At 50.8% G+C, this 12768-nt stretch overlaps 1 protein-coding gene across 3 annotated transcripts in view; it reads left to right on the top strand.

Moving 5' to 3' along the window:
• Nucleotides 1-12768, top strand: part of LOC132399601 (thrombospondin-3-like) — a 112132-nt gene that overhangs the window by 75018 nt on the left and 24346 nt on the right. For all 3 annotated transcript variants that reach the window (XM_059980130.1, XM_059980131.1, XM_059980129.1), the window contains exons 19-23: nucleotides 919-1026; nucleotides 5810-5969; nucleotides 6616-6734; nucleotides 8661-8713; nucleotides 11521-11714. In XM_059980130.1, the coding sequence (XP_059836113.1) occupies nucleotides 919-1026; nucleotides 5810-5969; nucleotides 6616-6734; nucleotides 8661-8713; nucleotides 11521-11714 (634 nt within the window). The remainder of the gene's footprint in view (nucleotides 1-918; nucleotides 1027-5809; nucleotides 5970-6615; nucleotides 6735-8660; nucleotides 8714-11520; nucleotides 11715-12768) is intronic.

The following is a 12768-nucleotide window of genomic DNA, read 5'->3' as shown; positions in this document are numbered from 1 at the left end:
CCCCTCCCAAACCGTGGCACTCCCTCCGCACCGCCCCTACCAAACCGTGGCACTCCCTCCTCACAGCACTGCCCCTCCCAAACCGTGGCACTCCCTCCTCACCGCCCTGCTCCTCCAAAACTGTGGCACTCCCTCCTCACCACACTGCCCCTCCCAAACCGTGGCACTCCCTCCTCACCGCACTGCCCCTCCCAAATCATGGCACTCCCTCCTCACCGCACTGCCCCTCCCGAACCGTGGCACTCTCTCCTCACTGCACTGCCCCTCCCGAACCGTGGCATTCTCTCATTGCCAATCCATCTCATCACTGCTCCTTCCACAGTGCCACACAGACTCCCATAGTGCAATAGTCCCTCTGCACTCCCCCTTCCTGAAGTGTACACTGCTTCCACACTGTCTCACCCCTCTCCCCTTTGTCCAGTTCAGCCAGCGAAACAGTGTTCCTCTGGACCAAGACGTACAACACAGTAATACAACTCACACACGCAACACACAAAGTAATATTACCACTAGTAAATTAACAAATAATGAGGTGTATTTAAGGCCGAAGTTAGAAAGTGAACAGTGTAACGTTGCTGCTGCATCATCCGTGATGAGCCCGGGCTGGTGTCAGGGTGTCAGCCTGGAGAAAGAAGCTGTTTCCCATTTAACAGATTTTGCCCTGATGGTTGAGGGTCACAGAGCTTGTTGGGTGGACGGGAGGGGTTGCTGACGACGCTAAGGGCCCTGCGTACGCAGCGCTCCTGGATGGGTGGAAGAGCGATGATCCTCTTTGTAGGGACTTGTAATTCCTGCGCCAGCGAGCGCATGTTCTCCACCCGAAACCTCGCTGTTCCTCCGGCCGGTCGCTTGTCACACCAACGCCTGGCGCCTGCAATCTCTCGCGTCTCCATCTCCGTCTCTCTCTGCCCTCCCCAGGATAACTGCCGGCACACACCAAACTCGGGCCAGGAGGATGCGGACAAGGACGGCGTGGGAGACCAGTGCGATGAGGATGCTGACGGCGACAGCATCAAGAACGTGCAGGTCAGCACCCCGACCCCCGACCCCCGACCCTGGGGGAGCTCAGCGGCCGAGGTTCCTGCAGCACCTCCCTCTCAACCGGGGCCTCAGCAGATCACCAACTCTGGATAATTACCGGTGGTTGGCTGTTGTATCTAGATGATGACAGGAACCTGTGCGGGAGAGTTTTTAAAGTGGAAAAGCCGTTTTGCTGGGACACTTGCACCCTCTGGATCGCAGAAGTCTGGGTCCAGCAGTACGAGTAGTTGTCATTACTGGGGACTTGCTTTGTTGTAGATGACCCATGACTTCTTCTCTGCCTTGTCATGCCCTTCGCTCTCCCTGAGGCGTTACTGTACCTCCTTCCTGGTCGTTGGATCTCACGGCAGGCCTCATCCGGAGTTGACTTTGCAAGCCAAGCCAGGCACGTCCCTATCTCACTGGGTCACCCTCACCTTTTTATTTTTAAGACTATTGCAGAGAACAAGGCTTCTCAAATTCAGGCTCACATGTGCGTTGAAACAGACAGTGAGATGTGTAGTTTGTGTTAACAACCAACACAGTCCGAGGGGGCAGCCCGCAAATGTCACACTCCAGCACCGATGTAGCATGTCAACATCGTTCAGCAGAACAACACAGAACGCAGCAAGAGAAGCCCCTTTCCACACTCACACACGTACACACTCACACATGCATGCACTCACGCACGCACGCACACACACTCACACTCACTCACTCACTCTCACACCTCACTCACACACTCACACACACGTACACACTCACATGTGTACACACTCTCAAACACACATATTCTCACAGACACACACATTCACTCACTCTCACACTCACTCACGCATGCATGCACTCATGCACGCGCGCACACACACTCACACTCACTCACTCTCACACCTCACTCACACACTCACTCACACACACACACGTACACACTCACATGTGTACACACTCTCTCACACAGACACACACATTCACTCACACTCACTCACACACACACACACACACATACACACTCACATGTGTACACACTCTCTCACACAGACACACACATTCACTCACACTCACTCACACACACACACACACGTACACACTCACATGTGTACACACTCTCTCACACAGACACACACATTCACTCACACTCACTCACACACACACACACACACGTACACACTCACATGTGTACACACTCTCTCACATACACACTCTCACACAGACACACACATTCACTCACTCTCACTCACACACGTACACACTCACATGTGTACACACTCACACACACACACTCACGCAGACACACACTCACTCACACACACTCTCACACACACACACTCACATGTGTGCACACTCTCTCACACACACACACTCACACTCACACATACACACTCACACGTGCACACACTCTCTCTCACACACTCTCACAATCTCTCTCTCTTACACACACACACACACACACAATGGAGGGCTGTGGTCCAGGTGCAGGTCGATGAGACTAGGCAGATTAATGGTTCAGTACAGACTAGATGGGTTGAAGGGCCTGTTTCTGTGCTGTGGTGTTCTTGGACTCCGTACCGTCAAGTCGTACAAAGACAGAGTAAAATGTTATTAACAAAGTACAGATACACACAGTGGCCACTTCATTAGGTACCTTCTGTACATCAGAAAGTGGCCACTGAGTGAATGTTCATGGTCACCTGCTGCTGTAGCCCATCCACTTTGAGGTTTGACGTGTTCTGTGTTCAGAGAAGCTCTTCAGCACACCACTGTTGTAGCGCGTGGTTGTTTCAGTTACAGTCACTTTCCTGTCAGTTTGAACCAGTCTGGCCATTCACCTCTGACCTCTCTCATTTAGAAAGTGTTTTTATCCACAAAACTGCTGCTCACTGGATGATTTCTGTTCTTCACATCATTCTCTGTAAACTCTGGAGACTGTTGTGGGTGAAAATCCCAGGAGATCAGCAGGTTCTGAGATACTCAAACCACCCCATCTGGCACCAACAATCATTCCATGGTCAACGTCATTTAGATCACATTTCTTCCCCATTCCGATGTCTGGTCTGACCAACAACTGAACCTCTTGACCATGTTCGCATGCTTTTATGAACATAAGAAATAGGAGCAGGAGTCGGCCATCTGGCCTGGCGAGCCTGCTCTGCCATTCAGTAAGATCATGGCTGATCTGGCCACGGACTCATCTCCACCTCCCTGCCTTTCCCCCCATAACCCTCAATTCCCCTACTATGCAAAAATCTATCCAACCTTCTCTTAAATATATTTACTGAGCATTGAGTTGCTGCCATGTGATTGGCCGATTGGATATTTGCATTAACGAACAGGTGTTCAGATGTACCCAATAAAATGGCCACTGAGTGTATGTCCCCATATACAGTCAATTCCAGGTAACCGGGTCATCTCAGGGTTTTGGCTCAGTTATGCAGCTGCCCCAATTAGCCAAAGCTTCACGGAAATTGTTAAAAAGTTATAAAAAAAGACAAACTACTGTTTAACTGAGTAACAAGTAATGAATTTAAATGAAACACAGAACAAGTTATAAAACTACCAATATTATTACAGTATTATACAACTGTGTCTTCCTTCCTAATAGTTATTGATGGAGGAATTAATCTGCTGTGTCCTTTTGATTGACCATGTCATACAATGACTGCCTTCATACAATACTATTGAAGATTTTATCCTCCAAATCTTCATTTTCATTGTAACATTCAAAATGATGTTGATACCTTCAAATTTTTCGTAGTTTCTAATTTGTTGAAGGAGTGAAATTGTTTCATTTTTTTTCACTCCTGGCCATTTCTGGCATCACCAAGCCTGAATGATTGAAAGTGCAGTTAGCAAAAGAGTTGCGAATTGTCTTTCTGCTTATTTCTCACCAATTATCAATGACGAAAATCGCTGAACACAAGCACGTGCAACTGAAGCTGTTTAAGAACTGTACTCTCTCAGCATTGTGGGGTGTCTGACATCCACATAAGTGGAGGTGACTTGTGCTCGTTAGAAACTTTTCGACGTCAGTCTCCTGCCCCAGTTAAGTGGCATAGTGCCCCAACTAAACGAAGGGAATCTCGGCTATTTTCTCGATTAGTTTTTGTTCTTTAAGAGTTGTCCCAAATAAGCAGCTGCTCTGATTATCTGATGGCCCAATTAACCAGAGTCCACCGTGTAACAATAAACACAGGGTGTTTATGTAACAACACAGAACTGTGGAGAGTAATGTCTCGGTCCAATACATCATGGGTATATCATTCGAAGTGGCCACACAGGTTGACAGGGTGGTTAGGAAGGCTTGAGGCCTACTTGTCTTTATTAGTCCAAGCACTGAGTTCAAAAGTCAAGAAGTTAGATTGCAACTTTATAAAACTCGAGGTAGGTTGTATCTGGAGTGCTGCTCACAGTTCTGGTCACCCTATTGTAGGAAGGATGTGACGGTGCAGGAGAGGCTGTGAAGAGGTTTACCAGGATGTTGCCTGGGTTAGAGAGTGTGTGATATACTGAGAAGTTGGACCGTAGCAGTTACCCCAATGCTGTCACAGCTTGGGGTGTCAGAGTTTGTAGCTCAGTTCTGACATCATCTGTAAGAAGATTTCTCCGGGAGCTCTGGTTTCTTCCCACAGTCCAGAGACGTGTGGGTTGGTAGGTTAATCAGTCATTGTAAATTGCCCTGTGATTAGGCTGGGGTTAAATCGGGTGTTGCTGGGTGGAGTGGCTCAAGGGGCCAGAAGGGCTACTCCACTCTGTATCTCACCAAATCAATAAATACATTTATTAAGTGACAGAGGCTGTGGGGAGATCTGATAGAGGTTTATAAGACTGAGACTAGACAGACGGTATCTGTTTCCAAGGGTTGAATTGTCTAATACCAGAGGGCATGGATTTCAGGTGAGGGGGGTAATTTCAAAGGGGACGTGAGGGGCAGGTTTTTCACAGGTGGGTGCTGGGAATGTACAGTCTGGGGTGACAGAGGCGGATACATTCGGGACATTTAAGGGATGTTTATATAGACACACGAATGTGAGGGAAATGGAAGGATACGGACACTGTGTAGGCAGAAGTTAGTTTAGTTGGCCATTTGGTTATTGATTTTTTTTGGGCCCAACTTTGTGGGCCGAAGGGCCTGTTCCTATGCTGTACTGTTCAATGCTCTGTCTACAGGAGATGGCACCTTCAGAAAGCAGCATCTCTGATTGAAGTCCCCGCCGACTAGGCCAAGCCACTTTCTTGCGGCTTCGATCGGGCAGAACGTACAGGAGCCTGAAGTCCCGCACCACCAGGGTCAAGAACCGCAACTTCCCTTCAACCATTCGGTTCTTGAACCATTCGGCACAGCCCCGAATCTCCACAGTTCAGCAACACAAAATGCCAGAGGAGACAGGTCTATGGAGGGGTCAGAGTTTCAGACCGAGTCCCTCATTAGGACTGAGTGGACGTAATGTCGGGGCTGTGCCGGTCGGTTCAGGAACCGAATGGTTGAAGGGAAGTAGCTGTTCCTGGACCTGGTGGTGTGGGACTTCAGGCTCTAGCTCTGTGGGAGCTCTGAGAAGATGTCTTGGCCAGGATGGTGGAGATCTCCGATGTTGGATTTTCCCCTCTTGAGGCAGCGTCCATCATCTTGTGGTCGAGCTTTGTGGGTCTGGCTTGGTGAACCTTGCAGTGGATGTGAGAATGTGAGGACTGGGCCCTGGAGATGAGGTTCCAAGGGAGCTGTTTCTAGTTTGGTTACCCATCGGCCGAGACGCAGGCTGAGCCGTACATTAACTACAGCCTTTTGTCTTCCCAGGACAACTGCCGACTGGTCCACAACAAGGACCAGCAGAATTCCGACACGGATTCTTTTGGGGATGCCTGTGACAACTGTCCCAACGTTCCCAACAACAGTCAGAGAGACACGGACAGCAATGGGGAGGGTGACGCTTGTGACAATGATATCGATGGAGATGGTGGGTGGAGTTTTCCACCGGCTCACTGACTCGTCCCGTCTCGTCCTCACAAACCTCGCACTCCTGCCTCGTCCTCACATACCCGTCTCTCCCCCCACACTCCTGCCTCGTCCTCACACACCCGTCTCACACACTCCCGTCTCTCCCCCCACACTCCTGCCTCGTCCTCACACACCCGTCTCACACACTCCCGTCTCTCCCCCCACACTCCTGCCTCGTCCTCACACACCCGTCTCACACACTCCCGTCTCTCCCCCCACACTCCTGCCTCGTCCTCACACACCCGTCTCACACACTCCCGTCTCTCCCCCCACACTCCTGTCTTGTCCTCGCACACCTATCTCATCCTCACACACCTGTCCTCCACACTCCCGTCTCGTCCTTGCACACCCGTCTCACACACTCCTGTCTCTTCCTCGCACACCCGTCCTCCACACTCCTGTCTCGTCCTCGCACACGTCTCACACACTCCTGTCTCGTCCTTGAACACCCCCACCCCTGACACCCCCGTCTCATCCGTGCACACCTGTCGCACACACTCCTGTCTCGTCCTTGAACACCCCCACCCCTGACACCCCCGTCTCATCCGTGCACACCTGTCTCACGCACTCCCTTCTTATCCTCACTTCTTGCCTCACTTTTCCAGGAATTCCCAACAGCTTGGACAACTGCGGTGCTGTCCCGAATCCTCTGCAGACGGACCGGGACGAGGACGGAGTTGGGGACGCGTGTGACAGCTGCCCTGAACTGAGTAACCCCACCCAGGTGCGAACTCATCCCTCCCTGAGTGCACACCGACTCTCCCCAAGGCGAGAGGGGCACTCAACTCCAGCCTCACCCCTCAGAACACTCCTGTACTCCCGGGCTGGATCCTCTGTGCTCACCTCCGCCTGTTCTGCAGGTAGATCAGAGTCCCACCTCCTGGTCACAGTCTCAGAGCACCTCGGAGAGCACGTGGAGGGCAGTGTCCCGCTCTGGAGTAATTCCACCACTCTGGGATGTACTTTGTGTATTTCAACGTCTCAATGGTTCTATTTAATATCAGTGAACGTATACAGTATGCAGCCTGAAATTCTTACCCTTCACCGACATCCATAAACCCAAAGAATGAATAGCATCAGAACCCCAAAGCTCCCTCTCCCCCCACACACAGGTAGCAGTGAAGACATCAACCCTCCCCCTCCCTCACCACGTAGGCAATAGCACCTCCCCCTCCCTCACCGCGCAAACAATGGCACCTCCCCCTCCCCCACCACGCGGACAATGGCACCTCCCCCTCCCTCACCACGCGGACATTGGCACCTCCCCCTCCCCCACCACGTAGGCAATAGCACCTCCCCCTCCCCCACCACGTGGACATTGGCACCTCCCCCTCCCTCACCATGTAGGCAATAGCACCTCCCCCTCCCCCACCACGCGGACATTGGCACCTCCCCCTCCCCCACCACATAGGCAATAGCAGAGCCCGTGGGGAAAAGGTTGAACGAGGGAGAGTTTTCCAACTACGTTTATTGCCATTCAAGCATACACACGTACACAGATAACGAGATGTTGCTGGACCTGCAGGGTTTCTGCACCATTTTGTGTGTATTGACTAAAGTGGCTCTTGAGTTGCTGAGCTATGGAGGTGAGGGTTCTGCCGGTTAATCAAAGGACTGGAGTGGTTGGAGGGAAGACCATGAGACACAGGAGCAGAATGAGGCCATTCAGCCCATCAAGTCTGCTCCACCATTCCATCATGGCTGATTTATTATCCCTCTCAGCCCTGTTCTCCTGTCTTCCTCCCATAACTTGATGCCCTGATTAATCAAGAACCTATCAACCACCACCTTAAATATACCCAATGACTTGACCTCCACAGCCATCTGTGGCAATGAATTCTTCACCCTCTGGCTGAAGAAAATCCCCATTCTGAGTGGAAATCCCTCTATCCTGAGACTGTGCCCCCCTGCTCTACTCATCCGCTATAGGAAACATCCTCTCCACATCCACTCCATCTAGGCCTCTCAATAGGTTTCAGTGAGATTGCCCCAGGTTCCATTTAATATCAGTGAATGAGATTCCCCTCCCATTCTTCTAAACTCCAGCAAATACGATCACGGAACCATCAAATGCCCTAACCTGTTATCCCTTTCTTTGCTGGGATCATTCTCGCGAGCCTCCTCTGACTCACTCCTGTGCTGGTACATCTTTTCTTAGATATGGGACACAAAACTGCTCTCAGTACTCCAAGTGGGGTCTGACCAGTGCCTTATAAAGCCTCAACATTACGTCCTCACTTTTTGTATTCTAGTCCTCTCAAAATGAATGCTAACATTGCATTTGCCGTCCTACATGAATTCCAGGGAATCTTGTATGAGAACCCCCGAATCCCGTTGCATCTGTGATTTTTGAATTTTCTCCCCATTTAGTCCACGCCTTTACACTGCCCTGCACTACTTTCCATCTGCCACTTCTTTGCCCATTCTCCCAATCTGCCCAAGTCCTCCTTCAGACGGGCTGTCCTTGGAGCTGGTGCAACAGGACTCCTAGCTCTTGTAGTTTCTGTCCAGTGGGAGCTGTGAGAAGATGGCCGTGGCCCAGATGATGGTACAGAGGGCAGTTTGGATACCGTGGGCGGATGGCCTATTTCTGTCTGTGATTTTAACAGGATGGGTGCTGCCTGTGCTAACCTGCCTGTGTTTGCTCTAGACGGACGCAGACGACGACCTTGTTGGTGACGCGTGTGACAATAATCAGGACAGGTAGGTGGGTCACGGTAAACTCCTCGCTGTGAGCATGGGTACATTTCCCACTCCCCAGAGGTCCCAGGGTGGAGACGTGGGCAGGTTTATGCCGGTTTGTCTCGAGGCGAGGCCCGTCTGATGCACCTGCTGGCGGCCCCTTCCCTACAGCCAAGGAGTTCATGGACGAGTAAATACCCTCTGATAGTTCTCAGCCATCAGTCACGGGGGCCCGGTGACCCCCACCCAAAGGCTCCTCTCTGTAATGGAGGAGCTCTTTAATGCCCCTCCCCACGAGACCCTCTAGTAACTGCCTCTCAACTCCAGTGACCTGGTCTGACCCTTTCGGACAGGCACACGTTGGAAAGAAAGCTGGAGGGGCTATGCGGGAGGTAAAAACAGCGTTGTGGGCCGATTGGCCTGTTCTGTGCCATTCTGTGTTCCATGATCCTGACCTTGGCTCCTGATGCCCTGTGACCGAGCGGGACTCCCCCGGGTGGAGCTCAGTGACTCGCGCACAAGTTAGCTTGCTTTGTCTCGCGGACAGACAGTCTGCGGCTCTGGGGGGTCGCCACCAACAAAGCGTGCCCACAACTCCGAGTGTCACGGGGGGAACGTACAAACTGCTTCCGGACGGTGACAGGAATCCAACCCTGAGGGCTGCTTGCCGGTGCTGTCAAATGCTGCGCTAACCACCCTCGCATGCACAGATGCGACGGAAAATTTACCTGCAGCAGCGTCACAGGCGCGAGTTCGAGTTTTTCCCATACACATCCCAAAGGTATTTTTATTAGAGATACAGTGTGGAACAGGCCCTCTCAGCCCCTCGAGCAGTGACACCCAGCAACCCACCGATTTAACCCTGGCCTAATCACAGGACTGTTTACAATGACCGATTAACCTACTGACCCGTACGTCTTTGGAATGTGCGAGGAAACCGGAGCATCCAGAGGAAACCCACGTGGTCACAGGGAGAATGTACAAACTTCTAACAGGTTGAATTCCGATCTCTGACACCCCAAGTTGTAATAGCATGGCGGTAACCGCTATGCTACCGTGGCCATGAGTGAGGTCATCGGCAACCATGAGTTGCTCTTAGTCTCTGCAGGCACTGCATCTTCTCTCTAACTGTAACGCTCTATTCTGTGTCCTCTTTTCCTCCCCTACCTCCTCGATGTACTGCTGAACTTTCTGGAAAGATCCAGAAAAGATGTCAATAAGCTTAAACAGCGAGGGGCCCTGTTACACACTTAGAGGGTGGCCATGTAATATTGAGGTGCACATGATCCTCAGGACAAAGGCAGAGCATTGAGGGTATCTTAAGAAGAGGAAGATAAATTGAGGGTTTTGAGAGCCTCCAGAGTCCAGCATCTCCAGGGACTTGTGTCTCCATGAGGAATAAGGGAAGTTGTATTTTGACGTTGTATAAAACATTGGTGAGGCCTGACGTTGGAGTATCGTCTGTAGTTTACATCGTTCCTGTAACTAGGATTGAAAGTGTACAGAGAAAATTTGCACGGATGTTACCAGGACTTGAGGATGTGTGTTAAAGGGAGAGGTTGAATAGGTTAGGACGTTGTTCTCTGGAACGAACAATATTGAGAGGAGATTGGATAGAGCTACACAACAAATTCAAAGTTCAAAGTAGATTTATTATTCAAGCACATTTACGTCTCTATATACAACCCTGAGATTCATTTTCTTGCGGACATACTCAATAAATCCAATAGCTATAATAGAATCAATAAAAGACTGCACCAACAGGATGGACAACCAGTGCGCTAAAGACAACAACCTGTGCAAATACTTAAGGAAAGAAATAATAAATAAATAAATTAGCAATAACTATCAAGAAAATGAGATGAAGAGTCCTTGAAAGTGAGTCCACGGGTTGTGGGAACAGCTCAGTGTTGGGGATGAGTGAAGTGATTCCCTCTGGTTCAGGAGCCTGATGATTGAGGGGTTGTAACTGTTCCTGAACCTGGTAGTGTGGGTCCTGAGGCTCCTGATGGCAGCAGTGAGAAGAGAGCATGTCCTGGGTGGTGGGGGTCCTGGATGCTTTCCTGCGACAACGTTTCTTGTCGACATACCCAGTGGTGGGGAGGGCTCCACCGGTGATGGACTGGGCTGTTCCCAGAACTTTCTGTGGGACCTCCTGTTCAAGGGACAAGCAGGATTTTTGGATGAGACTAGGACTAGAGGTCATGGGTTTAGGGTGAAAGGTGAAATGGTTAAGAGGGACCTGGGGAGGGGGGGGAGCTTCTTCACTCAGAGGGTGGCACAGGTGCCAGTGCAAGTGGAGGAGATGTGTTTACAAGGCAGCAGAGGGAACTGAACTCTGATTGCGGTTGTTGGTGTTGTAAAGTGTCACGCTAGCCCCATGCCACTGTGCCATGATTGTATAGGGGGTAGCACGGGCTCTGCGTCGCAGTACATCAGCGTGGGAGGTAAAATTATTAGGGGTGATGTGGTACCATAGGGGTTAGCGTGACGGTAACACAGTACCAGTGACCCAGTCTCACCTCTAAGGAGTTTGTACATTCTCCCCTTGTCCGCTTGGCTCCCCCCCCCCCCACCCCCCCGGTTTCCTCCCACAGTCTGAAGACGTACGGGTTAATTGGCTTCGTGGCTGTAATTGGGTGGAGTGAAGTTTTTGGGCCTGTTACCGTACTGTATCAGTAGAGATTAACAATCCTTTCAGGCCGGTTGCCTGGGGTGGGTTTTGGGGCCCGGACTCCACTGCGTGACAGTCCGCCCAGCCCGGCCCCTTCCTCTGCCACCCCGGCGCCTGGGCGCGGCCTCTGCTGACTCTCCGTTTCGCCTCACAGCGACGGTGACGGGCACCAGGACTCCAAGGACAACTGTCCGGAGACTCCCAACAGCTCCCAGCTGGACTCGGACAACGACGGCCTGGGTGACGAGTGCGACGCGGACGATGACAACGACGGAATCCCCGACTACGGACCGTCGGGGGCTGACAACTGCCGTCTTATCGCCAACCCCAACCAGAAGGACTCTGACGGTCAGTGGCCGAGGCACTGGGTGGGGGGGGGGGGTAGGGCAAGCTTCAGTGAGGAGTCAGCAGTGGTACGGAGTCAGGGGTGGGGGCAGGTTTATTCCGAGTGAGCAGGAGAGGGGCTGGAGATGTGGGGAACGGATGGCGTCCAGGAAGGGGTGGGGAAGACTTTGCAGGGGTGTGGTGATCGCGAGACAGTGAGTGGCGTGGCTGGGATGGGAAGTGTTAGGGAACAGCCTCTTCCCTGCCCGCCACCATCAGATTTCTGAATGGAATATGAACCCACCTCACTATTTTACTTTCTTTTTGCGTTATTTATTTATTTCATGCATTCTCGTTATAATTTATCATAATTTTTGTGAATTGCACAGTACTGCTGTCAATTAACAACAAATTTCACCGTATACATCAAGTGGTAATAAGCCCAAAAGACCAAGAGCATAATTAGGCCACTCGGCCCATTGAGTCTGTTCTGTATTCCATCATGGCTGACTTAACCATAGAACAATTACAGCACCAAAACAGGCTATCTCGGCCCTTCTAGTCAGTGCCGAACGCTTACTCTCACCTAGTCCCACCAACCTGCACTCAGCCTATAACCCTCCATTCCTTTCCTGTCCATATACCTATCCAATTTTACTTTAAAAGACAATACCACTTCTACTGGAAGCTCATTCCACACAGCTACCACTCTCTGAGTAAAGAAATTCCCCCTCGTGTTACCCTTAAACTTTTGCTCCCTAACTCTCAACTCATGTCCTCTTGTTTGAATCTCCCCTACTCTCAATGGAAAAAGCCTATCTACGTCAACTCTATCTATCCCCCTCATAATTTTAAATACCTCTATCAAGTCCCCCCCAACCTTCTACGCTCCAAAGAATAAGGGCCTAACTTGTTCAACTTTTTCCTGTAACTTAGGTGCTGAAACCCAGGTAACATTCTAGTAAATCTTCTCTGTACTCTCTCTATTTTGTTGACATCTTTCCTATAATTCAGTGACCAGAACTGTACACAATACTCCAAATTTGGCCTTACCAACACCTTGTACAATTTTAACATT

The sequence above is a fragment of the Hypanus sabinus genome, chromosome 9 (assembly GCF_030144855.1).
Source record: "Hypanus sabinus isolate sHypSab1 chromosome 9, sHypSab1.hap1, whole genome shotgun sequence".
In the NCBI taxonomy this organism is placed as follows: domain Eukaryota; kingdom Metazoa; phylum Chordata; class Chondrichthyes; order Myliobatiformes; family Dasyatidae; genus Hypanus; species Hypanus sabinus.
Note: the sequence above shows the minus strand (reverse complement) of the source record. Positions and strands in the feature narration are given on the sequence as shown.